Source organism: Macrosteles quadrilineatus, unplaced genomic scaffold, assembly GCF_028750875.1.
Source record: "Macrosteles quadrilineatus isolate MER2022 unplaced genomic scaffold, UCM_ALF_1.0 Scaffold_5__1_contigs__length_97177068, whole genome shotgun sequence".
In the NCBI taxonomy this organism is placed as follows: Eukaryota; Metazoa; Arthropoda; class Insecta; order Hemiptera; family Cicadellidae; genus Macrosteles; species Macrosteles quadrilineatus.
The window spans coordinates 94,508,186-94,535,777 of NW_026542598.1; the positions used below are offsets into that span (position 1 = coordinate 94,508,186).

Below are 27,592 nucleotides of genomic sequence, written 5' to 3' on the forward strand. Positions count from 1 at the left end.
GACAGTATTGTAGTTCATATATTCTACTAATGGTTATTGTACTTTTAAAATGATTTGACAATTTAGTGTCATATTTTTTCTGTACAAGTAAGAACTGTTTTATACAAATTATCAATTGACGTTTGTGTATCAACAAATTTGTCATAACTTAAATGTACGTTTTCCAGGTTTTAATTTAATCTACCCTCAGAATAAACACATTATCGGCTTTCAGAACTAAAATATTCATAACCAATTCCTGCGTGAAGCATTAGCAGATTAGTTAACGCCTTTTAATTAAATGTTTCCAATTCCCAATAGTTAATCCGATGAAAAGTTTTTTTTTTATAAATTCGTTTTGTGTCGAAGCAGCTTATTCCAATTGTTAAGACATGCAAAGCAATGCGGTTCCCCATAAAGGTCTAACAAAAGCAACTCTTCAAATAAACCATTGGATTTAGATACTGAAGTAGTATTCTCATTTCAAAAATCGTAAGCTTGTTTTAATTGAATTGTGGTGTCGTAAATGTTTTCTTGTGAGTTTTACATCGGGTGCTTTTATGTTTGGTAAGAATGCCAGAGAACAATCAACTAATTGTAAATAATTCTGTTTGTAACGGTGATAGTTGGTAAAATAACATGAAATAAGTAGTTAACATCGAAATGCACTTTACATATACCAGTAGAACATGCCTTCAGGGAGTTTGTTTAGCAATGAATAAATATTGTGTTATAGCATTGTGTAATGTTAACAACGTGTTGACATATGTGTCAGACGATTGTAACTGTCATTCATACTGTAATGAATAAAAAGAGCATTACTTTAAATATTATAAATGTGAACGCTGTATGCCACATTGAGGTTTATGTGGGAAATTATTTTTATTATTTAAGATTTCCTCGCGTTATATAAGATACAGCGCCGGGATATAAGAGATTTGATGTAATGGCTGTGTGTAACTGCTTGGAAAGGAAGTGGGTTTACCGGTCGATTATGGCTCTCTATGGTTAGTTTAGTATACTTTACCATATGTTCGTTCAATGGACGTCATTTTTCAACATGCAATACACTTAACACATTTAGGATATTGCTTTGAGAGATAAAAAAATTACATTAGAAAATGAAAATTTTGAAGCAACTAATATATTGTAGAAGAGGGATCTGTTGGGTTGTAGAGTTAAAGATGGCCGTGGTTTAAATGACTTTAATTCAATATTCACTAGTCAACGGACGCCGTCGGATCCGATCAGTTACAGTTTGGTATCTCTGATCTTTACGTGTCATGTTATGTGTCGTATTTGTTTATCTCTTCTCAAGTGTTGGTGTTTTGCTTACTTTGACAACTAGTCAGCACCTGGCGAAGAAAATTTAGGACTATTCCGAAGATAAGATGGACTATTTTGTCTGGGATTCATCTGATATCTAAGAAAGACGAGTTCATGTTAAATTTATGCTTTAAAGCTGCATAGAGCAATATGCAGCTTTAAAAAAAGTATTGAGCCTGTATATGAACTTTAAACAATAAAATATAGCTTGTGACGCTACGATACGTGTAGAGATAGTGATACAGTTTGAAACTTGGCTGTTATACGTGGTGGTAAAAATCGCAATGTAATCCAAAGAGCTGTTGTACATCACACAGAATGGGGTGTATAATATAACCACAACGGCACATCCCTGGTGTACAGTAACACGGACACTCCATACATCTTTGTTACAACAGAAATATTGCTACCAAGAGTTACTTATTTTTACATTCTGTAATAACTTTTATGTTTATGAGAGTATGAAAGTGTATTTCAAGACACAGTCTACAATGGATACGTCAATGAAACATTTTTAAAAGTGAGAAATCTACTTACCTATCTGAAAACTTTATTAATTTCTTTAGCTTTCCAGCACAAAATATGTTATATGGTGTATTTTCCATGAGCGGTAAAATACATAATAGAAAATAGTTTCTATATACTACTAGCTGTAACCCGCGGGCTTTGCCCCGTTTAACTTCTTAATTTTCAAGATTATCTCGTTCGCATGGCTCAATCACGTCCTGGTTGAAGTTTGTTCGCTACGCTCACTCACCTTTAGGTTGGAGCTCGTTCGTTACGCTCACTCACCTTTAGGTTGGAGCTCGTTCGCTGCGCTCACTTGCCTTCAGGTTAGCTCGTTCGCTACGCTAACTCGCCTCCAGGTTGAAGTTCGTTCGCTACGCTCACTCACCTTTTGGTTGCAAATTAGCTGTTGTCATAAATGTAAAAGAAATAATAGTGCTGCACCCTGTTGGTAATCCTTGTAACTTTAATGCTATTAAACATCATAGAACAGAACCAACTTGTTTAATTGAAACAGCTGTTAAGATTAATTAATTCCATTTCTCATAAGGTTAACATGGGAAACTCCAGAGTCACTGGGGCGGAGCCCAAAAGGATTTTTGAAATAAGAATATGCCTATATGTTAATCGGGAATGTGAGCTATCATCATGCCAAATTTCAGCCCAATCCGACCAGTATTTTTCGCATTCACTTGTCACAAACATACATCCATACATCCATACATCCATACATCCATCCATACATCCATACATCCAAACTTTCTCATTTATAATATTAGTAGGATTGAATAACACTACCTGGCGAATACAACCACATATAGTTACTTACTCTATACAGTCTTATACTTCTACTACTCTACTTTATACGGAAATATTTTGTAGTTTGACCTAAAAACTACATTGTGAAAACCTTGTGCTTATTGCTCACATTATATGTTTTCACAGTTCAGAATCACTCAGCAAATTGCAACTACAAGTTAAAGGTTCACATCGCCATTTATCAAAGTTTAATCCCTCACCTGTGGCAAGATGGAATCAGTTCTGCAACTTGTTGGTGTCTATTGCAATTTGTTTCTCTTCTCGTGAACATTTTTTACAGTTTTGTTTGAAACTAAAAAAATATATCATCCAACTATTGATGTATTTATAGGCATGCACTGTGGATGGGATACTCCCTGGTGTGGATTAACGTCCGCACTAGTGAGTACTACTACTATCCGCAGTACTATCCTGATAATTAGACCAATTCGTATATACCAAGGAAAAAATGTGGTTCGGATTCCACTATAAACTGTAGGTCCCTTAGTTGCCATTAGCTGTTTGGGCTATTAATTAACAGCTGTGTCTAAGGAATGTCGGCCTTAGTCACTAACAAGACTACAAGATCGCGCCACTCATCATACACTCATCTCCATTCATACTTGGCTTAAAATACCTACATAGTATGGTCGCCATTTCATAAGAAAGTAGTAAAGTAGAAAGATGAAACTACTGTGGTGAGTGCACCAATTCATAACCAGCTGGACAATGATTTATTTTTTAATAGTTTAAATTTTGTTTTTGTTTATTGTGTAACAAAAACAAAATTTAAACTATTTAAAAAATAAATCATTGTCCAGCTGGTTATGAATTGGTGCAGTGTTGTTCCTATAAGTTAGGAATCTAGGTGACTGGTTTATGGATGTTTAATGGGATGTTTAATGTACACTTAGGTTTACTCACGTTTAAAAGGTAGCTTCTAAAAACGTGTTATTAGCTTTTTCAATTATAGGTTTCATATGCGGATACACAATAAACCATGGGTAATGATCGGTGCAAGCATTGACTTTATACTAAGTGCAAGTAGACCTCACATCATATTCAATCATCTGAAACCTATATAAGTATAACTACGCAATAAAATGTAGATTACGAATAAACAGAATGATCAAAAGAATTTAAAGAGTATGTCTTAAAATATTTATCCTGAAATAAGAAATAAAGAACGACATCAACAGAACCTGGGCAAATTTACCGAACAAAAATAAACGGTATCAGCAATCTGACACATACTTTCTCCCTTTAGCTTGTCAACAACCTTTCCTTTATCATGGGTACAGTAAGCGATGCGAGTATACCTATAATATTTTATGTGAAAAATAACAAAAGTTGTAATAACTTTCGAACCGTAATTTTTACCGCAATGTATGGTTGCACTATGTTGTTAAGAATTTTAAGGACCATCACATGCTTATTTAAATAAAAACCGGCTTTAAAAATAAAATAATCTTTTATTTTATGTTTTTTTATGGGAAAATAAATTAAATAATTTAGAATAACTTTTGAACCGTATTTTAAAGAATGGGAGTTTTACCACTTTGTTCAGAATCCAAAGGGCAACAAAAAACTAAATCTTTATCAAAACCGTTCTAGCCATTTTTGAGAAAATCTCTTTTTTTTTGTTTTTTATTGGTTTCTATATAAAAATCACAATTAAAAATCAAAATTTCAAAATAATGAAAAATCCTTATAGTACCTAAGTTTCATCAAAATCAAATCACAGGTGTAGTCTGTAGCTCTGCACACTCAGTGGCGGATCCAGAAGGGGGGTGACCGTCCCCCCTCGGGCATACATATACATATATATTCTTTACTGCATGTAATACAGTAGTGCATAGAAGTTGTGTAAAATAATTTGTCTAATCGAAATTTTGTAGAACACAACACTTTATCTATCATTATTACTATGTATAGGGAAAGAAAGCAATTAACATATGCACCAGGCTTCAGATCTTAAGATAAGGAGACAAATCGAATTGCACTATCTATCACAATGTTCGATTAACATGTACCAAGAAGTGAAATTCTTATAATTGAGATAGTCAGACTTGAATATTGGCTGTACCTTATTCTATTAATCAGGATAGCCTGGTCACGCAATATTATTAATAACGTTGCATGAGAGTTGGGAGTAGCCTATGTATGTCAGTAAATAAAAATATGAAACTTCGAAGAAAATAAATTGTATTCTATATAGTGTATCAAAAAAGTAAGAGAAGACTCCATGTTACAAAAATGTCGTTTGACCCACTTTCCTAAAACTAACCTAAAAAAGGCGAACAAACAAAAACAATTCGATCATAAACGTTCATCTCATCTCTACTAGTTAGTACTACTAACCTCTACATCGCTAGCCTATGTAAGTATTTTTAATAACTTAGAATTTTATGAAGTTTTAGTTAACTGTTTAATAGTAAATTATGAAGTTTGTCTGACGAATCCCAATCGTGTAACGTGGCGAAATTCAATACGATGGTACTAGTTTAGTACAGTAATAGGGCGGCCTGGGCCTAGTACTGTCCATTGTAAGTTAGGCCTGTTTTGATCTCACATTTGATCAAATACCGTAAATAAAGAGTAGCGTACATTATATTGTACGATGGTTTGTGCTTCAAATTAATAAACAGACCTGGTACAGTTTCTTAACTGAGCTATGCTAATATCTATTGAAACTATCGATTCGATTAGTAAAAACCTTCATGAATGTTTTCACCCTCAGCAAGTTTGGTTGGTTAGGTTAGGTTAATTTTATAATAGATTTAAAATATCGATTATTAGCAATATTTTCAATTCTATAGTTTCAATCAATATTAGCATAGCCCAGTTAAGAAACTGTACCCAACAGACCTTTAGCTTCGCTAATTATAAATTTCTAAACTCTATTTTACCGTTCTTTTGACTTAACTATTTTGCACTCATACTTAAGGTATGTTAGCTAATTTATTTCGCTAAATATGTTAGGACTAGGCCTAATCTCCTAACTGGTCAAATATTCCTAGACGACTTATTTTTACGTCTTTAAAGGCTAAGGTGTAGTAACCTAAAACACAAGAGGACTAGAGGCTTGCTAAAAATACAGCTTTTGGACCCTTACAATTTAAGCCTAATTTGCTGTGGGTTTCAGTAAGATAGTCCCTTACTTAAGTTAGGCCTATATCCAAATAGGCCTAATACCAAGAAGGAAATAACGGGAAGTGGAGCCTATTCTTCGGGGTGCCATCCTATTCTTTGCCGTTGTGGGTCATTTCATGGTAATACTGAGCTTAACCTATTAACCGTCAGGTAGGCCCGAGTGCCGTTTGACTCAGAGCGTAAGAGTGATTCAGGGAAAGAGTTACAGTGGAAGGGGGTGTAGTGGGCAGGATCTAACGGAGACCAGGCATATTTTCTTAACCAGGCTACCCTAATAAGTTACCAATTGAAAATATTGATTTGATTAGTAAGTTTAAACCTTCCTATCATTTTTTCATACTGTAACTTCTTAATCATCATCGTTTGGCTACTTTATAGTAGTTTCATTTTATCCCTCAAACAAGTTTTGCTCATCCTGCTTCCCCCCCCCCCCCTTGGTCGATTATTCAACCCCCATACCCTCCGCACACGAAACCGGTCACTGATATCTGGCTGGCACGGCATTCGCACCGCAAAGCCCCAGGCTCTAAAATGACCCTTGTCAAAGTTTTTAGGAAATTTCCACTCGGAAATAAGGGTACTTTCCTGTTAAAGGGAACATTCATTATTATCGATGACTTTTCTCGATATATCAATATTAATAAATTGCAACATATCAGCTGACAACTAAGTTACGATAAATATTGTTCAGTATCATCAACAAACAATAATGAAATGAAACTGTTCTAAAAAAATAACCTAACGTAACTAACCAAACTTGCTGTGTAACATTCCATGTTTAACTTGCCTTTTCTGTTATCAATAGGAATTTTTAAATAGTAGGCCCTACAGCAAGTTTGGTTGGTTATGTTAGGTTAGCTTAGAACAGTTTCATTTCTTAATCCATATAATTGACTATTTTATCCTAAACAAGATCAGTTGTCAATATGTAATGGATCGGTAAACAAAAATATCGATATATCTAAAAAATCATCGATAATAATGAATGTTCCCTTTAACAGGAAAGTACCGAAATAAGTTAACAAACAAATTAATTTGGATAATTTCCAAGTAGAGTAGCCCAAAGAACATTAGTTTCTTTATTTAGGCTAAATGTATTTTTTCTTCATTTAGGTCACTTTATCCATGGCTAAGTTAATCTTAGTTTGCAAGTAGCCTACGCTAGTTAGATGTTCATATGTCCACCATTTTGAGTTATTATGGTAAATGAGGTTGTAGCTGCTAAAAGGGGGCCTAGGTTCAAGATGGGCTCTTTTAAAGGAGAATCGCCATTTCGTTTCCTCATGTTTTCTAATTGGCCATAACCTTATGACGCTTAAAGCTGGTGGCACCATCGATATATAAACACAATGTTTGTTATACCGGTATATCGATGGGGGGCACTAGGCCCTTTATGCATAGACGACTGCCAACGTTGACAGCCAAACATAACCTCTAAACTTTAACAGCAGTTATCTCAAAACATCAGTTATTGAGATATGCCCATTTAGCTGCTTTTCAGCCTCAAATATTTATTGTTGCTAGTGAAATTTCGCTTAAGTTAGCTACTGTAAATACATCAACTATTTTTCAGTTGAGCTTCTAGAGAAAAAAACCTTTAAAATAACTATCTATTAATTTATTTGGTTTGTGCCTACAAGGGCAATTCCACGGTGTCGGACATAGATTTCAGACACATTTTTCTGCTATTTTAATGCTTTAAAATTACTTTTTGTAAAAAACCTTAATCTTTAGTATTTTTATTTGAAAGAACAGTTCTTTAAGAACATTTTCATATGTAACATTTTTTAAATTTTAAAATCTTTAATGGCTAAAAAAAATTTTTTCTGCGGTGTCGGACGTAGAGTGCACAAAATCGATATTTCTTTTTTCCTTATTTGACTTTAAAAATCTGTGAATTTTAAAGAGATAAAACAACAGAAAAAATCATGGATGTAAAGAAACTTATTAGCTTTAAAAAGAGCCTAGGTTCAAGTTTTTTGGTTCAATAGTTTTGACACAAAAAAAAATCTCCTACGGTGTCGGACGTAGAATTTTTGGTGTCGGACGTAGGTTGTGTGATTTTTTTTAGATTTACAAATAATAGGTAGTAATTAAATGTAAAAAAACGTTCACAATTTTATATGAACCCTTTTAAACATTTATTCATGCATTTAAATGAGCCTGAGCAAATAAAATTACTAAAATCCTCTATAGGCTACCTGGGTTTAAAATATTTAAATTTCGAACATTTACGTTGCACAATATGGTTTGACATTTTACCTTCAGGGAAAAAGTAAAAGACTGATAAACACTTTACATCTTTTATTAGATATTTTGCTTATTTAACTTAAAAAAGTTACAGCTTCTTAATTCCTACAAATTACCCATTCTCTACAAATTAGTCTCTTTAAAAAAAATAATGAAATGAAAAATTCATGGGCACTTTGGGTTATATGCCTAAAAGTAAGACATGAGAAAATGTGTTCAAGGGAGCACATCTGGAAGTGGACCGATGATACTTTTAAATTTATAGTGGTCTCTTGTTCCTCCGTAAGGTTCAGGAGGCTCAATTTTCTTCACAATGTCTTTGGCTTTGTACATAATACAGTCTTCATCAGTTGGCCAGAAATAGTATGCACCTGACTTGGAGCAATGCATTACTTTCACTTTGGCTTCATTTTGTTCAACACACTGTACTTCACCTGGATAGTAATCATTATCGTATTTAACCACAACCCAGTCTTTTTGAGGCACTAAATCCTGAAGGTTTAGGTCATTTCTCTCTATTTCGAAACGCTCGCCATACTCCTGTTCTGAGTCATCACTGTCCGAAGACTCCGGATTTTGAACAGTTTTTACTTTTCTTTTTACTAAATCGTCGCTTGTGTCGCCTACAATTAAGAAGATTTAAAGACGATTTAAGAGATTTAATAACCAACAGTTGTAGCAAATGTTATATATTTTTTTTTTACTTTTGAAGCTTACAAAAACTTATAAATTTGGGTGATATGTTTTTATTTATGTTTAACAATGGGGGTGTGGGATAAATTTTACATCTAACTAAACTGAAAGGTTCCTTAGTGCAGGTTAATTGAGTACTATGATAAAAACTCAACTTAGGGTTTTATAGTATATGCAGCATGTTACGGTATTTAACATACACTACCCAATTTTAGTACTTTGGTGTCGGACGTAGAGTCGGACGTAGGAAATATTTTCTACGTCCGACACCATGATTAAAAAAAAACCATACATGATAGATTTTTTTCCAAACATGGATCATTTAGACCTATGTAAACTTGCTTTGCATACTAGTTTTCAAGCTTTAAAAAAAATCCCTCTAGCCACAGTAAAACTAAACGTACATTTTTGGTGTCGGACGTAGAATTTAATCTTTCTTAATGTTAAACATCTGTAGGGTGGACAGAAAACCTTTTTCTTAATTCTAAATTGCATTAATATTTAGCTTTACTCTTAAACTATCAAAAAAATAATTCATAAGGCTTATTTGAGAAAATTTTGTTTGTTGGTTATGAAAATAACCAACATGGTTGTAAATCGGAGTGAAAAAAAAAACGGTAGTCTATAAAAAAACATGTATATATTTTTTATTTATTTATTTTTTTGTAACCAATGTTATGAGTGGAAAGCTACACTAACGAGCTTTCCAAAAATGTATAACAGTAATGGGTTTGATAAAGTTGACAAAAAAGTATAGAGGTTGACCATTTTATGGAATTGCCCACAAGCTGTCACCTACCTTCCCAGAATTGGGTTGCTTGCCTGTGGGCTTCCAGAACACAGGCACGCAACAATACTGATAAAGCGATGTTTTAATGTCTAGTTACAATTACAATGGTACAATCAAGCGCAATGCTATACAATTACTTAACTTTTAAACTATTAAACAAATTTTGTAAACTCACCGAACCCGTAAATTGACTGCAGTTACACCATGGGATTTTTACAGATTTTTGGAACCCTGAAAACAATGGCAACAGCTGCACCACAAACGGAACAAAGAGACAGGAAGCGGAAAGAGAGCATTCTTGACCTGTCAAAGTACCTGGAAAAAGTTATCAGGGTAAAGTTTTCTGGAGGGAGAGAAGTGGCTGGCGTTCTGAAAGGATACGATCCTCTCCTGAACCTTGTGTTGGACAACACGACAGAATACCTGAGAGATCCCGACGATCCCTACAAACTCACAGACGACACTCGGTTGTTGGGACTGGTCGTTTGTCGTGGAACTTCTGTGGTGCTCATCTGCCCATCGGATGGAATGGAAAGCATTTCAAACCCTTTTGTCACCCAGGAGGGCTAAATTAGGCTATAAATTGTGACTGTTAAATTTATAAAAATATAAATCAATGTGTGTGGGGAGGGGGGGGTTGTTCGCCCTATAGACCCACGTTTCTTCTTTTTGAACTAATAACGTGACTATCATTTTCAGTATTTTAACCCAGAGATTTAATTGGATTTCATGAACAATTTTCATCTTTCATCATTTCCTGATTTAGTCAAGAAGTTTAGTCTGTTTTTACAAAGTTGTTTTAGTTTTTTTTTTTCTTGTAAATAAAGAGTTTTGTACATATTTCTTTATTGTTTTATTTTTAAGATATACCCGTAACCAGAGATTTTTAAATTGTTCTTCTTCTTGAATGTGAAGACTAACTGCATTAGGTTTTTCACGAGGCCTATTTTTTGTTTTATTTTAATTTTTATTACACTTAAAATAATTTTGCAGCAGATTGAATCCTTAAACTGATTTCTACAATTTTTAAAATCTTACAGTAATTCTTTTGTGGAATTTAACTGTAAATAAGTCTTCCGTAAGTACAGGGTTTAGTTATCCAGCTATTACGCTAACCAAGTGCATGTCAAAGTGCAAACAAAGTCTTTTTAATTGGTCTAATTGTTTGTCAAATATCTATCTAATCAACCAAACTGCAAATATAACAATAAAATTATCCGCATTCTCGTTATATAGATGCAATTTACTCATCTCGTAGAGACGTTTTCATAAGAATCTCGACGTATAAACAGTTTGAAACGTGTAGTGTTTACCCTGTGTACTGTACTGCGTCAACATGTCTCGGCTACTGGAATATCTACGCCAAAGGCAACATTTGCATGCGACACACGCCTGTGAAGGGAGGTTGACAGCAAAGACACAGATTGGTTACTACAGCGCTAAACTTACAAAGTGACTCTGTTGAATGCGAGAGGTTCAAATAATACTGAATAAAAAGGTACGAGTGAATGTTTATTAAATTATAAATTTATAACCATGCAATCCAATGACTTTATAATTGAGAATATGATTTCTTTTACAGTAATTATTTAATTTATAACGTTTATAGAATAATGTAGGTTCATTAAAAGAATATTTTAATGAAGGTGTTAGTTTTATGAAGGGTGTTCTTTGATTTATCTTTGAAGAAAGAAGTAGACCTATAGAAAGTTTTTAAAATTTTGATTTTAAAATAACTAATTTTCACAAGATAAAGTTTTTTTTTTTTTCTCATTGATAAATGTACTAAATTCAAGTGTTATTTGAGGTGACTACAAACTATTGTTGAGCACAGTTACATGTTCACCCATTTTAGTAATGCACAGAAAGGGTGTCTTGGAAGTGTGATGCAAAAAGAAGAAAGTTTGCTTCAACAACCCAGGAGCACTACACAACTTTTTACTTGCATAAACTGTATTCAAAAGTATTACTACTTACTGTATACTTTTGAAGTGTGATACTTTTGTGGATGAATTAATGTTGAATATTCTACATTGGCCTGATTGTAAATTGCAGTTTCTGTTGTATGATAAATGATAGAAGGATACTTTCAGTACAGATTTTACACAATACCTTAAAATGTTGTGGTTCTTATCAATCACATTAAGACCATTGTTGACTTATGTCACTAGTGACGAAGAAACTATTTTGTCTCAGCCTAGCTACCCAAAGTAATAAGGGGTGAAACATATGGCAGTAATCACAAACTAACGAAACTGTTTACACTGAAAATAACTATGAGTTTTAAATTATATTTCAGTCCAGCAGAGTAAAATTTTATGTGGCATTTTATTTCTTGTTGTTTAGTTGCTTTGAAATCAATTAAATCAAATACAATTCTTGTTTATGCCTACTCCAATACTCGAATAAAAATACTAAATACACTTCTAAATACATTACTTAGTAAATTTTATCCTCAAACAAGGTAAACATTTATTTATTTAAAGCTAGATATCATAACAATCTTCAATATTTTTTTCAGTCCAGCAGAGTAAAATTTAATGTGGCATTTTATTTCTTGTTTTTAGTTGCTTTGAAATTAATTAAATCAAATACAATTCTTTTTTATGCCTACTCCAATACTCGAATAAAAATACTAAATACACTTTTAAATACATTTCTTTTAGTAAATTTTACCCTCAATTTCTCAAACAAGGTAAACATTTATTCAAAGCTAGACATCATACTTCAATGTTTTTTTCAAATGATATTTGGTTCTTTTTCGGTTTCAAAAGAGAATGTATCATGGATGATTAATTTTCTTAACTGTGGTTGATACTTTTCAAATCCAGGATGTAGATTTTGGGTTGTGTATGACACAAAAAAATCTTAAAAATATAGACATAACCTAAAACAAAAGTCAATAAAATGACAGTTTGTTTATGTTAATCTGTAACATGAATGTATAGTTCTTGTTCTGCCAATAGTCAAAGGTAATGCTCAGAGATTGCAGTAGACATAACATGGCTTACGTCATAATCACATGACAGCTGTATGTGAACTTCAAGTTTTTTTTTATGGAAAAAGTTTTTAATAGACTTTATCTTTGCAAAAGTTTACTGCTTGGTTAACTACTCTCTGATTCTCACACCAGAGTTGGATTTGACTTGTTCCTGCCTTGACCAGTCTGTAATCTGTAATCAACTTCTAATCACGGAAATTATTTCATTTTGTTCATTGAAAGTTATATCAACAATATGAGTTTCAATTGTTTTAGATTCTAGCCCTAAGTGAGTGTGCTCAAGGCCCCACTAGAAAAACAGGCTATGCTGCAGCGCGGAGTGCAACACTACGTCACAGTGGTGGATAGTTGTACTAAAATCTGACAAACAGCCAGCTTATTTACCTAAAACATATAGGATATTGCAGTGAATCTATCCACTAGTGTGACGTCATGGATCCTGCAGCATGGCCTGTTTTTCTAGTGGGGCCTTGGTGTGCTACGCTATTGACCACTACAACTCTACTCAAGCAGGAAATAAATACATGTCAAAGGTCAACTCATCATGACAAATTAAAGTCATAGACGCATTGGTAAATATGGTTCTGTGATTGTTTCAGGCGAGGATACAAAGACCCGGTTCTCGGTGGCGCCGGCACCGGGAGACTCTGGGTTCACACAATGGCAGAACGGTATGCGGATGGTAGCCAGGCTACCGGAAGGCATACCATCGCAGTTCAGGAAAACGGTGAGTGGAACCTCCACAGTGTTTGGTTACAGTCTTTCGTAAAAAAGTGACACCATTTGCATTAACATTTAAATTGGATATCAAAAAATACTGAGAGCTCATCCCTAAAAAAGCTTACTTGATGAATATTAACGGAACCAGGCTAATCCACAATTATTGGATAAGAGGGCTCCAAAAACTATGAATTTTAATATTTCCTGAAAATAGAAGTACAGTAGAGTCTCGCAAACTCGGCACTCGATAATCTGGCAGTCTGGATAACTTGGCCATCACCTGGCTCAGAAAAGTAGTGATTTTTTCGAGTCCAAGTTAAACATGGACTTTAGCCAGCTCAAGTAAAATCATTCACAACTCATACCAAGGATTGGTTTTACTATATCTTGTTGGTTTATACAGACTTGTAATATAAATATAAATAAAAAAGGTGGTTAAATGCAACTCGGCACCTTTCCAGTCCACATTAGGCAGAGTTTGCGGGACTCTACTGTATTAGATACTTGTTCACCAAGCAAATCAGTTAAAAAAAGAAACAATCAAGCATAATACTATAGCCCCTTATTACACCTGTTTTGTTAACCACTAGATTAAAGTCCTGATCACAATACATTCCTCCATGGAGAGTAAACTAAATTTGTAATGTTTTAAGCTTTAAGAATTTAATAATAATTCTCATTTTGTTAGCGGTCTTTAAAAACGTTTTATAGCCTGAACTAAATATAAATAAACTTTTAGAATTAATCCAACTTTTCAAATTACAACCACCAACCCTAACCTTCTGTTTTGGCATGTTTTGTTTTCACAAGTTCTTTCATTGTTGAAGCTCAGGGTGATAACCAAATCCATAAATATTTAAGTTGAACATTTCATTGGGAACCATTCATCCATTCATATTTGCCCTCCAAACTCGCTCAAGCGAAACGATAGTATTGGAAGTTGTGTTAGCGAGTTTAGACTTTGTCAGTTCAACGAGCTGTGAGTTCACTCAGGTGTGCCAACCTTTGATTACAGCTTTTGTGGCCAATATTGAACACACTTCAAGGCTTACTTTCACTGTGCAACCATCAGGACATTGTTACCAACCTGAAAACAAACATTTTCTTAACAATGCTTCTAATAATATGTTCTTCAGACTTTGTTTTAATAACAAACCCAATTATTGAAATGGGCCCTAAAACATGAGAAATTAATACCCCCGCCGCAGCAAACCTGCAGACTAAGCGAATTTCCATTTGACTGATTGGATTTACACTAAAATGTCTACTTAAAAATATAACATTTATTCCCAATTTAAATATAATTAGTTTAACTAGTACTTAGGTTTGCTGCATCAGGGAGGGTAAAACTGTTTTTTTTTTTTTTTTTTTTGTAAAATGTTAATAGTTAGTAAGAAATAAAAACATTTTCCAAATTTGATCAAAATATGTTCATAAACAAGCAAACAGTTTACTTATTCTCCATAAGAATAACATGGGAATTTTAAATTTACAATTTTTTGGAATTTTCCCCGTAACCGCTAGGCGCATAATAACGCTTCAATATACTAAATTATTTGTTTTTTTAAGCTCTACAAAATGGTTTGGAAATAAATTGCAAAATTTTAAGTTTTTTGGGTCAAAAATGGGAAAAACCTATTTTTACCCCATAAAACCCCCCCCCGTAAACACCCGTTCCCATGGTCCAATCATGCTGGATCGCGAACTCGTTCGAATAAACGTAGGTTTACACGTTTGTACCAAATTTCATCAAAATCGGATCATTTTTGCTTGAGTTATCGTGCTGACGGACACACACACACATATATATATATATATATATTTGAGATGGTAAATAACTCTTTATTTAGCAACTGTTTGAAATTATCCATGATGGCCGCTACAAGGACTCTTAAGGGAAAGTCATAAATAATGCAAGATTCAACAATCCAAATTATTACTTCATTCAACCTCACCTAGACAAACATAAGACTCTCTTTTCTTTAGTAAGTCTCTTTTACAGCCAATGATGCCTTACGTTAGGTTAGTTGATGTGTTGGAGGGTGACTGCTCATTCCTGCACTCATGATTACAAAATATTCTGAGGCTGTGTTAAGGAAAAAAACAATAATTTTTGTGTAGCCAGTTGAAGTCTGATCCACAACATTTTTTAAATCCCCCAGCCATATTCTTTCCAGGGGCCCACTTATAAGCAATGCATAAACTTGTAGCTAATAACAATGGTAAAAATTTCAGGAAATTTTAAATATTTAAATCTTGTTATACGAGACGAGATTTGTTTTTGATCAAGATTTTTTCAAGACAAGATAAAAATAAAGAAATTTAAACGCCTGCAGAAAGTCAATGCAATACACGCAATACAGGAGCGCGTTGTAGTTGCCAAATAAATATTACATAAATTGTTTTATCATTTGATAAGTTTTGTTAAGTGTAAGCAGTTAGAGGCATGTTTTACTACTGTAAACATAGCCAAAACAAGTAAGTAGCCTATTTTATACAAATTAATATTGCTTTTATTTTATGATTTATTTTATTTTAGGACAAGTTTAACTCTATCCCTAGAACTGATATCACCATGTTTCCTAAGCCTAAGTGTTATTTTTAATAAGATAGGCGTAATTAATATAATTTTTTAAAATTCTGATTAGAGATGAGCCGATACCAAAAATTGTCGATACCGATACCACCAAAGTACTCTCGATAGCCTACCTATCGATACCGATACTTCCGATACCTATCTTTTTTGCACAGTTTCTTCCACTAATAATATCATAAACTGTTATACCATAAAAAACACAATATGTATGTGTATCAAACTTATATTTTGGTGTTAAAGGTTTATTATTAATTGCAAACAACAATTGCAAAAATATGGAACTAAGTGTTTATTTTAAAATAGGCCTACTGTAAATGTTTGAATTTGACTAAAACATGAGATCTAATAAAGTTTCCTCTAATTTATAAATAAGCTTATATAAGTATTTATCTAAGTCATTTGTCAGTTTTTGTATTTATTTGAAATTGCATCAATTGCCAATTGTTGTTAGTTGGAAATTGTTAGTTAACTCATTAAGCTATAAATAAAAAAAAAAAAATTACGTACATCTTGGCCTACAAATATTCTTTGTGAAGGTAAGTTTTTTTTCCCTAAGAGAGTAAAAACAAACTTCCTATATAATGACATTTTCTCACTAGTTGTATGAAAAACAGTTAGGCCTATATATCTTCAAAATTTGTTTAACTATGAAAAAGTCACCAAGTCTAGCTGAAAACACATTCATAAATGAGGATATTTTTGAAATACAGAATAACTAATCAAACAACATTTTTATTTTTAACACTTTTATTTCTTAACTTATTTTCCTTGAAAATGTCAACAGTTTTTAAAACGTTTTTATTAGGTCGCTTTCTTGTCCGCTACAAATTTTGCAACCGATTTTATACTAACTTCCCGATGAGCTAGGGACTTGAAACTTGAAACATATCTCACAAATGGAAGACAATGCAATATTATATCATTTAATTTTCATATTTCCTTTCGGGCTACGCCCCATGGGCTTGTTTTTATTAGCTCGCTTTCATACAAATTTTGATATCAATTTTAAACGATGTAACCGATAAGCTAGAGACTTGAAATTTGAAACATAGCTCACAAATGCATGACAATGCGATATTATATCATTTAACTCGCCTTTGGCTCGCTGGGGGCTCCGCCCCCAGGCCCCCTAGCTGTTAGTCGTCATTAGTAGATTAGAGTATAGCCCAAGTCCCCCATTGTGGGGTGTTGAATTATTGTTATACATCCTTGGCAAATTTAAAATCTCTAGTAACACATATCTAACAGCCCCTTTCAAACTTTTTCCCTATAAAAATAAAAGGGGGAATTCAAAACTTGGGAGGGGGTGAAAGGCCAACACCAAGAAGCGTAAAGAAGTCAAGAAGGCAATACAAATAAAAATAACTGTAAGATGGTTATTACGGAAAAGTAGTTTTTAAAAGGCTTCTGTTCCATATAAAAAAAGTCAGAAGCTTAAAAATTTATTTCCCAAAAGAAAAGGTTGGGAGCGGAATTCTTAAAAAGGGTTATAATAGGAAAGTTTAACTTTTAAAAATTGTCTAGTTTGTTTGAGGGGGGGGGGGTTGTTATTGTAAAACGTCACTTTTCAAGAAGGACGCAGGACCTAAAGACCTACAATCGTGCCAAATTTAAGATCTCCAGTTGATGTAGAAGTGGGTAACCGTGATTTAGACTGATGCAATTGGAGAAGTCAATATTTTAGAAGGGCGTTATTATTATTTTCAAATGTCAATTTCCGAAAAGGGTGCAAGACCAACAATCGGGCCAAATTTCAGTATCTCCAACTAATCTAAAAATGGGTAAACGTGATTTAGACCGATGCACCTGTAAGAATAACATTGGGGGGGGGGGAGAAATTCAATATTTGGGGGGGGGGGGTTATTATTGTAGATGTCAGTTTTAAATAAGAGCTCAAGATCTACAATGGTGCCAAATTTCAATCTCCAGCTAATCTAGAAGTTGGTAAACGTGATATAGACCGATGCACCCGTAGTGACTATAGGAAAGATATAAGGGGAGAAATCGATTTTGGAGGGGGGGGAGGGGAATTGTTATATGGTCCCTTTGAAAAAAATGTGTTTTGTCATTTTTAGAAGTCCGCAATTTTGGATTTTTGGGGAGGTTAAAATTTGAAAATGGGACTTTTGTAAATTTCACCCTTAACTTAAGATCCCATACTACAATACTACCAAATTACAAGTCTCTAGCACGTTTCTAAACGATTCAGATGACCATAACAAAGTCATTAAATTTCAATGTTATCCTCCATAAGAATAACATGGGGCTCGTAAAAACTTTCAAATTTCAACATTAAAAATAAGTTTTGGGGGTCAAAGAGTAAAGTTACGAAAAAACATTTAGTGTGTAAATTTTAAAGTAAAGTAAGGAGAATAAAAACATTAACAATATTTAAAAAAAAGTTATTTAGGCAAGAAAAAATGGCGAAAACCGTTAAAAATTTTGAAAATATTTACCAAATTTTGAAAGTAGGGCGTTTTTTGAAGCTGAAGGAGTGCGATTTTCGGAAAACGCCTAAGAGGGTTTTGTAGAAAATTTAATTCCCGTTCATGAAAATTCTTTCAAATCTTATCTAGCTCTCACCGTTTTCAAGCTATAGCCCTTAGAAAAAAACGTGTTTTGTCGTTTTCAGAGGTCCGCCATTTTGGATTTTTGTGGGGGTTAAAATTTGAAAATGGGACTTTTGCAAATACTACCAGTAATGTAAGATCTCATACTAAAATACTACCAAGTTTCAAGTCTCTAGCACGTTTCTAAACGATTCAGATGACCATAAAAAAAGTCATTAAATTTCAATGTTATCCTCCATAAGAATAACATGGGGTTCGAAAAAATTTCAAATTTCGACATTAATATTAAGTTTTGGGGGTCAAGAAGTAAAGTTACGAAAAAACATGAGATGAGTAAAATTTAAAGTAAACTAAGGAGAATACAAATCAATAATAATATTTGCGACAATTAATTATTAAAGTATGAAAAAACAGCGAAAACCGGTAAAAATGTGAAATTGACCAAATTTTGAAAGTAGGCCTTTTTTTGAAACTGAAGGAGTGCGATTTTTGGAAAACGCCTGAGAGGGTTTTGTAGAAAATTTAATTTCCTTTTGCTAAGATTCTTTCAAATCTTTTCTAGCTCTTACCGTTTTTGAGCTACATCCGGTAGAAAAAAAGTGTTTTGTAGTTTTCAGAGGTCCGCCATTTTGGATTTTTGGGGGGGTTAAAATTTGAAAATGGGACTTTTGCAAAATACACCGTTAATTTAAGATCCCATAGTACAATACTACGCAACTTTGAAGTCTCTAGCACGTTTCTAAACCGTTCAGATGGGCATACCAAAGTCGGCCATTTTTAATGTTATTCCCCATAAGAATAACATGAGGGGGGAATTCGAATTTTCGGGGGGGTTAAAATTTGAAAATGCGACTTTTTGGAATTTTATGGGTGGGCACTAGACCTACAACCACCGAAAATTTCAAGTCTCTAGCTCATCTAGAAGTGGTCTAGAATTTGTATCCCCAGTCAGTTACACAAGCGGCTGTATATCTATCTATCCATCTATCTATCTATCTATCTATCTATACTATTATAAAGAAGAGGTGGTGTCTGTGTGTGTGTATGTATGGGAAAAGTAAACGCGAAAACTACTGGTCGGATCGGGCTGAAATTCGGCATGATGATAGCTCATATTCCCGATTAACATATAAGCATATTTTTATCCCAAAAATCCTTCCGGGCTCCGCCCCAGTGGCTCTGAAGTTTCCCATGTTAACCTTATGAGAAATGGAATTAATGAATCTTAACAGCTGTTTCAATTAAACAAGTTGGTTCTGTTCTATGATGTTCAATAGCATTAAAGTTACAAGGATTACCAACAGGGTGCAGCACTAGCACTATTATTTCTTTTACATTTATGACAACAGCTAATTTGCAACCAAAAGGTGAGTGAGCGTAGCGAACGAACTTCAACCTGGAGGCGATTGAGCGTAGCGAACGAGCTATCCTGAAGGAAAGTGAGCGCAGCGAACGAGCTCCAACCTAAAGGTGAGTGAGCGTAGCAAACGAACTTCAACCAGGACGTGATTGAGCCATGCAAACGAGATCATCTTGAAAATTAAGAGGTTAAACGGGGCAAAGCCCGCGGGTTACAGCTAGTAGTTTAGATATATATATATATATGAATTTGAACGGATGGTGTTTTTGGCCTCTAGGGACCTCAAAACAAAACAAAAATCGGTCCCTTGTCCAGGTCTTACCATGAGTACTACGGTAATAGCTTATTCCCTATATGGGAAATTCGCTAAAAGGTGATATCTCTGTGTAAAAGAAAGAATGTATATCAAAATTTGTCACTGTTGAGCGAAACATTAGTCAATTTCAAGTAACAGGTGAAAATGACATGACTCAATACCTTGTTTGTAGATTTAACTACTTTTCATATCAGTCATGTAGATACGGCAGAATGAATTCAATAGCATTGAACAGTAAATACAACCTTTTAATTTATTGAATACTCGTAAAATTTTTCTAAAACAACTTAAAGAACTACCAAAATTCTGTAGTGAAATTTCAATCCACCTTCCAAAAATCTTGTTCATAAAACTAATTTCACAATCTATTTTGAGTGACCTCTGTATATACTATAGAAGCAAAATAATTTATTCTACTCTACCATATTTTTACTCTACCATATCCTTATTTTACTAGACAATCAAAAACTTTTAGAAAACTACAATTCCCATGACGTTCTTAAACCTCCATTATTGCTAGTGATTTTGTTTAAATAAAAAAATAAAAGTATAAATTTGTCCATTTACATCATAAATAGTTTACACGAGTACTCCATAAATGTTGACTTTTCAGCGACCTGATTAGGTTAGTAAAAAACTAATTATCTGAGTAGATGATATTTTCACGACCAAAATGTATTTATTGCTGCCATCTCTCCAGCTTTACTGTGACACTAAGCCTAAGTCTGGCGGATCCTGACTTGTTGCTGGTTGGACTCAAAAGAAACACTAATGCCTTTCGGTGGAAATGATCTTGAAATGCAATTACAGAATAGAATTTATCTCTAACTTCACCTCAGAGTTGTAAGCTTGTTTTATTCATTTTCATCAAAACTTAATTTTGGTGGTTGGAAATTTCTGTTGAATTATTTGTTTTTATGTTTTATAATAGTTTTAGTCCTGAGCATCTTTTAAGTTTGTCATTTGTTAACATTTGACTTATATACTTTTAAGGGTGATTCATTCCATTTTGCATGTGTATAGAAAAATCAAAAATTATTATTTTCCGACCGATTTAAATTAAATGTTTAGAGATGTATTTTTATTTAATTGAACTGACGCCACTCATGCCTAAAAAAGTTGCTGTTCCAAATTTATTACACTTAAAAAAACGATGAAATGAGTCAAAAATTGAATAGTTGGTTTACTTGTTGTATGGTATACAGGGTGCATTACCATACAATAAGTAACCATAAAGTTCCGCACTGGCTTAATATTTTCTAAACGTCAACAGACAAATCAATAAGATTTGGTATATCAACACCACACCTAAAAGTCTACTTTTTAGGGAACTATCAATTTTTTGTCATATCATGGGGACAAATAACCAGGAGTTAATATGAGACAAGGAGTCAGAAGGAAATCTTAAATAGAAGCATAGTTTGATATGTACATCAAATTAAAGACCTTTACTAGCTGAATATAATGCCGCAAATTTGAACTTAAACGGACAACCAAGCCAAGGATGACAGCGGTTCAAAGATTAATTTAATTTGCATTGCTATTATAAGCTAATTCCTCAGGGGGGCACAGCCCTAGGAATCGGAAGAAAATTGTTAACGTAAGCATAGGTATCAACCACCAACAATTTTCAATGCACATCAAATTAAAGGTCTTCATTAGTAGATTACAATGCCGTAAATTCAAGCTCAAAAGAACGACTGAACGACTGAGTAAAAAATGGCAGATTAAAGAAATCTTTGACTGGTTGCCATTTTTTACTCTGTTATCCGTTTGAGTTCAAATTTGCGGTAGTATATTCTGCTAGTATAGGTCTTTAATTCGATGTACATATCAACCTATGCTTCTATTTAAGATTTCCTTCTGACTCCTTGCGGGACGTCCCCATAATATGGCAGATAATAACACACATACATAAAAGGCTTCAGAATTGTGTGAGTTTTAAACTGTTATTATCTACATATCCACTTTTAACCCTGAGAATTCAGGAGCTCTTTTCTGATTTTAAAACAGAACTATCCCTGAATGTGTTTGAATAAGTGACCCTGTCTAAAGAAACAGCTGAGCACAGTCAGTAACAATACTATCATCTGAACATTTGATTCAACATTCATCTTCATGTTTAAATATGCAGACTGGTATAATAGCATTGTACAATCCAATACAATCCAATGTGATATTTTATTTTGGGTTGGTTATATATTTGTGTATGATATTAGCTGTATTATAATCTAGTTGATATTTTACCTCCTCGATGGTTTTTCCAGTTATGGCTGAACCTTGCTGAGAAGCACTTGGCCAGTCGAGGAGTTCAGTGGTCGCAAGTCGAGGAGTTTTGTTTCAACGAGTACACAAACCCTGACGATGAAGAGTTGGGTGTTCAGATTGTTAAGGTAACTAAATAGTAAAGATTGTGTGTCAAATACACAGGATGTGTAGGGAGGGTAGTGCGAGTGATGCAGAAACCTCCACACCACTCCTCCCCTACTCTGAATAATTAAATGAGATCTAACGTTAATTTTAAATTACTAAAAATAGCAAAATCGGAGGAGCCTGAGGTCCCAGGTTCAAATCCTGCCAAATCACCAATAGATTTTTTTCTAAGTGATAGTACCCCAACCATTAGGTTTAGCCTGAAGTAAAGTGAAAAACAATCCCGGGCTCGTGCATAGCGGCCTAGAACAGGAAAGAAAGTAATTAAATTACTGTAGTTTAATTTTTACATGGAGAAACTAATAATTGTGTAACAAATAATTTATTACCAATAATTTTCAATGAATTGTGTAAAAATCACAAATAAATAACACTATTTACGTTGGAACTTAATTCGGAAGCATTAAATTGTAACCACTTTTCTGGTGACTAAAACATGTCACAATCATCTTAATGGATGTGATGTGTTTGCATCTATATTGGATTAAATAACCATTCGTTCACAATGTTGATTGAATTATTCAACCCATTACTTTCACCTTCAACCTTTTACTATGTTTTTATTTTAGTAAACTTTGTCATTTAAAGGGAGACAGTTTACTAAGAATGTTGAAAGCAGTTCAAGTTTAAGGGCTCGTTATACGAGTTGAGTTGTTTCGCTAGTTAAAGAAACAACTGAGCATCATCCTATCGTTGTTGGTCCGTGAGGGTTGTGTTAAAAGCTCTAATGAGGCTACGTTTCATGCACTTTTGTACTTTAACATGTTAAACCTCACTGTCACAGAAGGAAAGGTTAAAGTTTAATGTGTGGGATTAATTTTAACAAAGTTTTTCATTCTTTGAAGAACACATATATCCTGTACATACTGTATGTGTTCTTCAAAGAATGAAAAACTTAGTTAAAATTACTCTGATATTATTTGTTTACTTGAAACTACACAAAATAATTACAGTTGAAATATTTATATATCAATTTTCCAAATTTTTTACTCTCCCAGTTAGTTATTTAAGATAAATTTAATGCATAAAATATGTCTACTTAGCCCGATTTACCCTTTTTCCCAAATGTTGAGATTGACACAGATATGTTTCTAATTTTTTTTTTTTTTTTTTTTGCTTTGCAAAGCTTTAGAAAGAGGAACACTAAAAAAATTTTATCTGGAACTTGAATCAATGTAAACTTACAGTGTCTGTTAGTGTGGTTTTTTTATCATTCTTGTTTTTTGGCTAAGTTAATTTCATTAAGATTAAATCTTAAGTATGAAAATATGTTAAATAGAGGATTATTCCTTGCTTTAAAATATAATTGAAACACTCCATTTAATTGAGAAAACACATTGGAGTGTTTCACTTCAAAAAGTGTGAAACAAATATATGATTCCTTGAAATTGCTAGTGAATAAATATGTTTAGTTTATTGTCGAGACCACGTAAGTTTGCAGTTGGTGACAGCCAATCAAAAGACAAGGCTAGTGCGACGTTGCCACATCGCCTGTTGACAACACAAATTTAAACATACTAAGCATTTTCAAATCAGCTGGTATTATTAGATTAGGCAACACCGCACGGTTCTCATTGGTTCATTCAAAACCATATGGTAAATAGGCTCCTCCCTCAACTGCAAACTTACGTGGTCCCGACAATAGTGCTTTTCATTAAAATAAAAACACAAAAAAACACCTTTGCAAAGATTTGATAAAACAAATGTGGTTACTATTTGTTAAAATTTTTGAATAAATTGAACTTTTTGCTAATTTAATTCAGACAATCAATATTTCATATGAATCAAAAATAATTGACTGCGTAACTTTTTTCAGGACGTCCATCGTACAGGATGCTCGCTCTTCTGTGGAGTCTCTGGAAAGGACAATCAGGCATTGCTCAAACGGGTGTTGCTCGCATATGCTCGCTGGAACAAAGCTGTCGGTTACTGTCAAGGGTTCAACATGCTCGCTGCCCTCATTCTCCAGGTTATGGACAAATCTGAGGTAAGTTGGAGGATAGTATTTGTGTATATGGTTTTTAATACCTTGGGATGGTTTGATACTCCAGTAATAGCGTCAAACTATTTTCTGCTACCCGCTAAATAGTAAAATAGAAGTTTACAAGATTTTGTTGTATTAATCACCGGTGTAGAATGCCCATAACAATTCAATGACCAACTCACCATCTCTGACAACCAAATAGCTGCGTGGTTGAGGGGTTCAAGTGCTCGCCTAGTGATCAGAAGGTTTACTGAGAAAAGTCATTTAGGTAACTTGTTGATTGTTCGAAATTGGGTCCAACTCTCCTTAATCATTGGGCTTTTAATAAATGATCCTGACTGACAAAACAGCTGAGCTCAGTCAGCAACACAGCTACACACACACACACACACAGAGATCATTTCACCTGCATCACTCACCTTGCAATATGCATTCATATCACCTTAAAAAATACGCGCATCCAAGTTTGCTTGGTTGTTTCAAAGTATTGATAGTTAATGCTTGAACTTTATTAATCAAATAAATCTTTCTTCATTATTGTTTTCATAATCATTCAGGTGGAAAACATATGTACTTTAATTCATAATTACGTGTTTGTAAACAGATAATTATTGGGTAGGTTTTTAGAACTATTTCCTTAAAAATACAGTTCTTCTTACCAAAGAGTATTCATTTTTGTTTGTGATTTAGTTGTATCTACAGAAATGCTAAATGTTTTATTTTGAGAAATTGAGATAACTAAACTGAAATATGAAAGTTGACACCTTGTTTTCTGTTTCCACTAATTTTGATCCCATCAAGTGTTCATCTAGATACAACATTGCTCGGGCTCTGAATGTTGACAAAATTAAGAGTCGTCAACACATACAATCTAATCAAAGCTTTATCCGCAGGTTGACTCAGTGAAGGTGATGATCTTCCTGATAGAGGGAGTGTTGCCGGAGAGCTACTTTGCCAACAATCTGCGAGGTTTGTCTGTAGACATGGCAGTGTTCCGCGACTTGCTGCGAATAAAACTGCCAACCTTGTCTAGGCACTTTGACCAACTGCAGAGCGAATCCAAGGACTCTGGTGAGGTTCTAAGTAAACTATGAATTTGACATAAAATGAGGTTACTAACCTGTCGTCAATCAGTTCTCTATTGTCTTGGATGACTATAGTTTCGGGGTTAAGTAAGACCCCATTCACGTAGATTATTGTGGGCTTCACTCACCTTTATTTTTGTCTGTGATGTCCGGGACTCGTCAAAACACACATAAACACACATATATAAAACACAAAATCGTCAACGGCATCAAAGTCCGACGTTTCGCGGAACTCAAAAAAACGTTCTGCTTCTTCAGGGTAGAAATATACTATTTTTAGCCCGCACGCGGGTCGAACACCTAACCACGACTGCCGGATCAGCTGAGCTTGGAGGAGGACGGGCGGGGGCGGGGGTAGGTGCATTGTCCATTGTTGACACCAGGTAAGACCCCATTTTCAAATCTTCTCTTCAGTCGTCAAATGTCAAACATGTTGAACATGTTTGAAAATAGAGGGTCTTAACCCCGAAACTATAGTCATCCAAGACAATAGAGGACTGATTGACGACAGGGTAGTAACCTCATTGTATGTCAATAGATCAATCCTGGAGGCAAATTATGTATAAACTATGAATGTATAAAACATTTTAAAAGTTAAAAGTAAGTTTCAAAATATGGGAATTTTTTTGTTAGTTCAAGGAAAATAAAAATGAAATAACTATCGTGTATAGACGGGTATTGCTCCAAAGAAACAATATTTTAATGAGAGAGAAGAAATTTGTTTCCAAGCAAACTAATTCCAAGAGATAAATCCAGTACTGATTGTTTTGAATTAACTTAATGAGTTTGCTTATTTAATCCTTCAGGTCTATAATCAGGGTCTTAAGAAACTCAATGTGACAAATTTAGACTTATTTATCCCTTCAGAACGTTAATATAAATCCACGAGTCAGTTTGAATCACTGTTCTGGCTTTACCCTAACATGCCAAATAAAAGTCACAAACATGATTTGAATGAAAGCAGTAGATTAATGAGTGTGTTTCTAATTTAACAAATTTACCACTAATAAATTAAATAAATTTGCTTCGCACTAAAAAATAATAGGATAGATTGCATTTTACCACTCAACTCTTGGTCCTCCTATGATTTTTTGTTTTATTACATATATTTTCCCAACTCACTCTTAACGTCCCTTAGATTTCATAATAAATTAAGTAGCTTTAGTCCCCTGAATAAGTACCTCCCATCATCATCTAGATAAAGGACTGTTGCACTGATGTCATTTATTAAAACTTAAAACAGAACTGTGTTGTCCTTGATCTTTTGTTTTTTAATAAATAGTCACGACAAACTAACAACTGATCTTAGTTAGTAACAAAGCTACACAGACCATCACACCCCATTCTACACTCAATGCATTTTTATTTAGCTTAAAATATGTGCGTCGCTGCCTCAAAGAATTGAATCATGAATCATCATTGGGTTTTTAATAATGTTCAAAACTGATCTTGGTATGTGAGGAAGCTACACAAGGAATCACACTTTATTCTACACTCATCTCAACTAGTCACTGTCGCTGTCTGCAGGTACCAGTTACAAGCCTCCACTGACCAACGTGTTCACCATGCAGTGGTTCCTAACGCTGTTCTGCAACTGCCTGCCTCAGGACACTGTGTTGATTAATGTAATTGTCTGCAGGTACCAGTTACGAGCCTCTGTTCTGCAACTGCCTGCCTCAGGACACTGTCTTGATGAATGTAATTGTCTGCAGGTACCAGTTACGAGCCTCCACTGACCAATGTGTTCACCATGCAGTGGTTCCTAACTCTGTTCTGCAACTGCCTGCCTCAGGTCACTGTCTTGATTAATGTAATTGTCTGCAGGTACCAGTTACGAGCCTCCACTGACCAACGTGTTCACCATGCAGTGGTTCCTAACTCTGTTCTGCAACTGCCTGCCTCAGGACACTGTCTTGATGAATGTAATTGTCTGCAGGTACCAGTTACGAGCCTCCACTGACCAACGTGTTCACCATGCAGTGGTTCCTAACTCTGTTCTGCAACTGCCTGCCTCAGGACACTGTCTTGATG

The 27,592-nt window shown here is 34.2% G+C and overlaps 2 protein-coding genes across 3 annotated transcripts in view; both read left to right on the plus strand.

Moving 5' to 3' along the window:
• LOC128993987 (U6 snRNA-associated Sm-like protein LSm7) overlaps positions 1-10,257 on the plus strand; it is a 129,672-nt gene extending 119,415 nt beyond the window's left edge. Inside the window, exons 1-2 of one of the 2 annotated variants that reach the window (XM_054418151.1) lie at positions 4,972-4,990; positions 9,716-10,256. In XM_054418151.1, the coding sequence (XP_054274126.1) occupies positions 9,737-10,066 (330 nt within the window). In that variant the 5' untranslated portion in view covers positions 4,972-4,990; positions 9,716-9,736 and the 3' untranslated portion in view covers positions 10,067-10,256. Of the gene's footprint in view, positions 1-4,971; positions 4,991-9,715 lie in introns of those variants that run through there. The other variant, XM_054418152.1, reaches the window with a different exon arrangement.
• Positions 1-27,592, plus strand: part of LOC128995803 (TBC1 domain family member 30-like) — an 86,988-nt gene that overhangs the window by 58,946 nt on the left and 450 nt on the right. Inside the window, exons 2-6 of the mRNA XM_054420822.1 lie at positions 13,097-13,224; positions 22,327-22,452; positions 24,309-24,479; positions 25,370-25,547; positions 27,274-27,483. Coding sequence (XP_054276797.1) covers positions 13,097-13,224; positions 22,327-22,452; positions 24,309-24,479; positions 25,370-25,547; positions 27,274-27,483 — 813 coding nt within the window. The remainder of the gene's footprint in view (positions 1-13,096; positions 13,225-22,326; positions 22,453-24,308; positions 24,480-25,369; positions 25,548-27,273; positions 27,484-27,592) is intronic.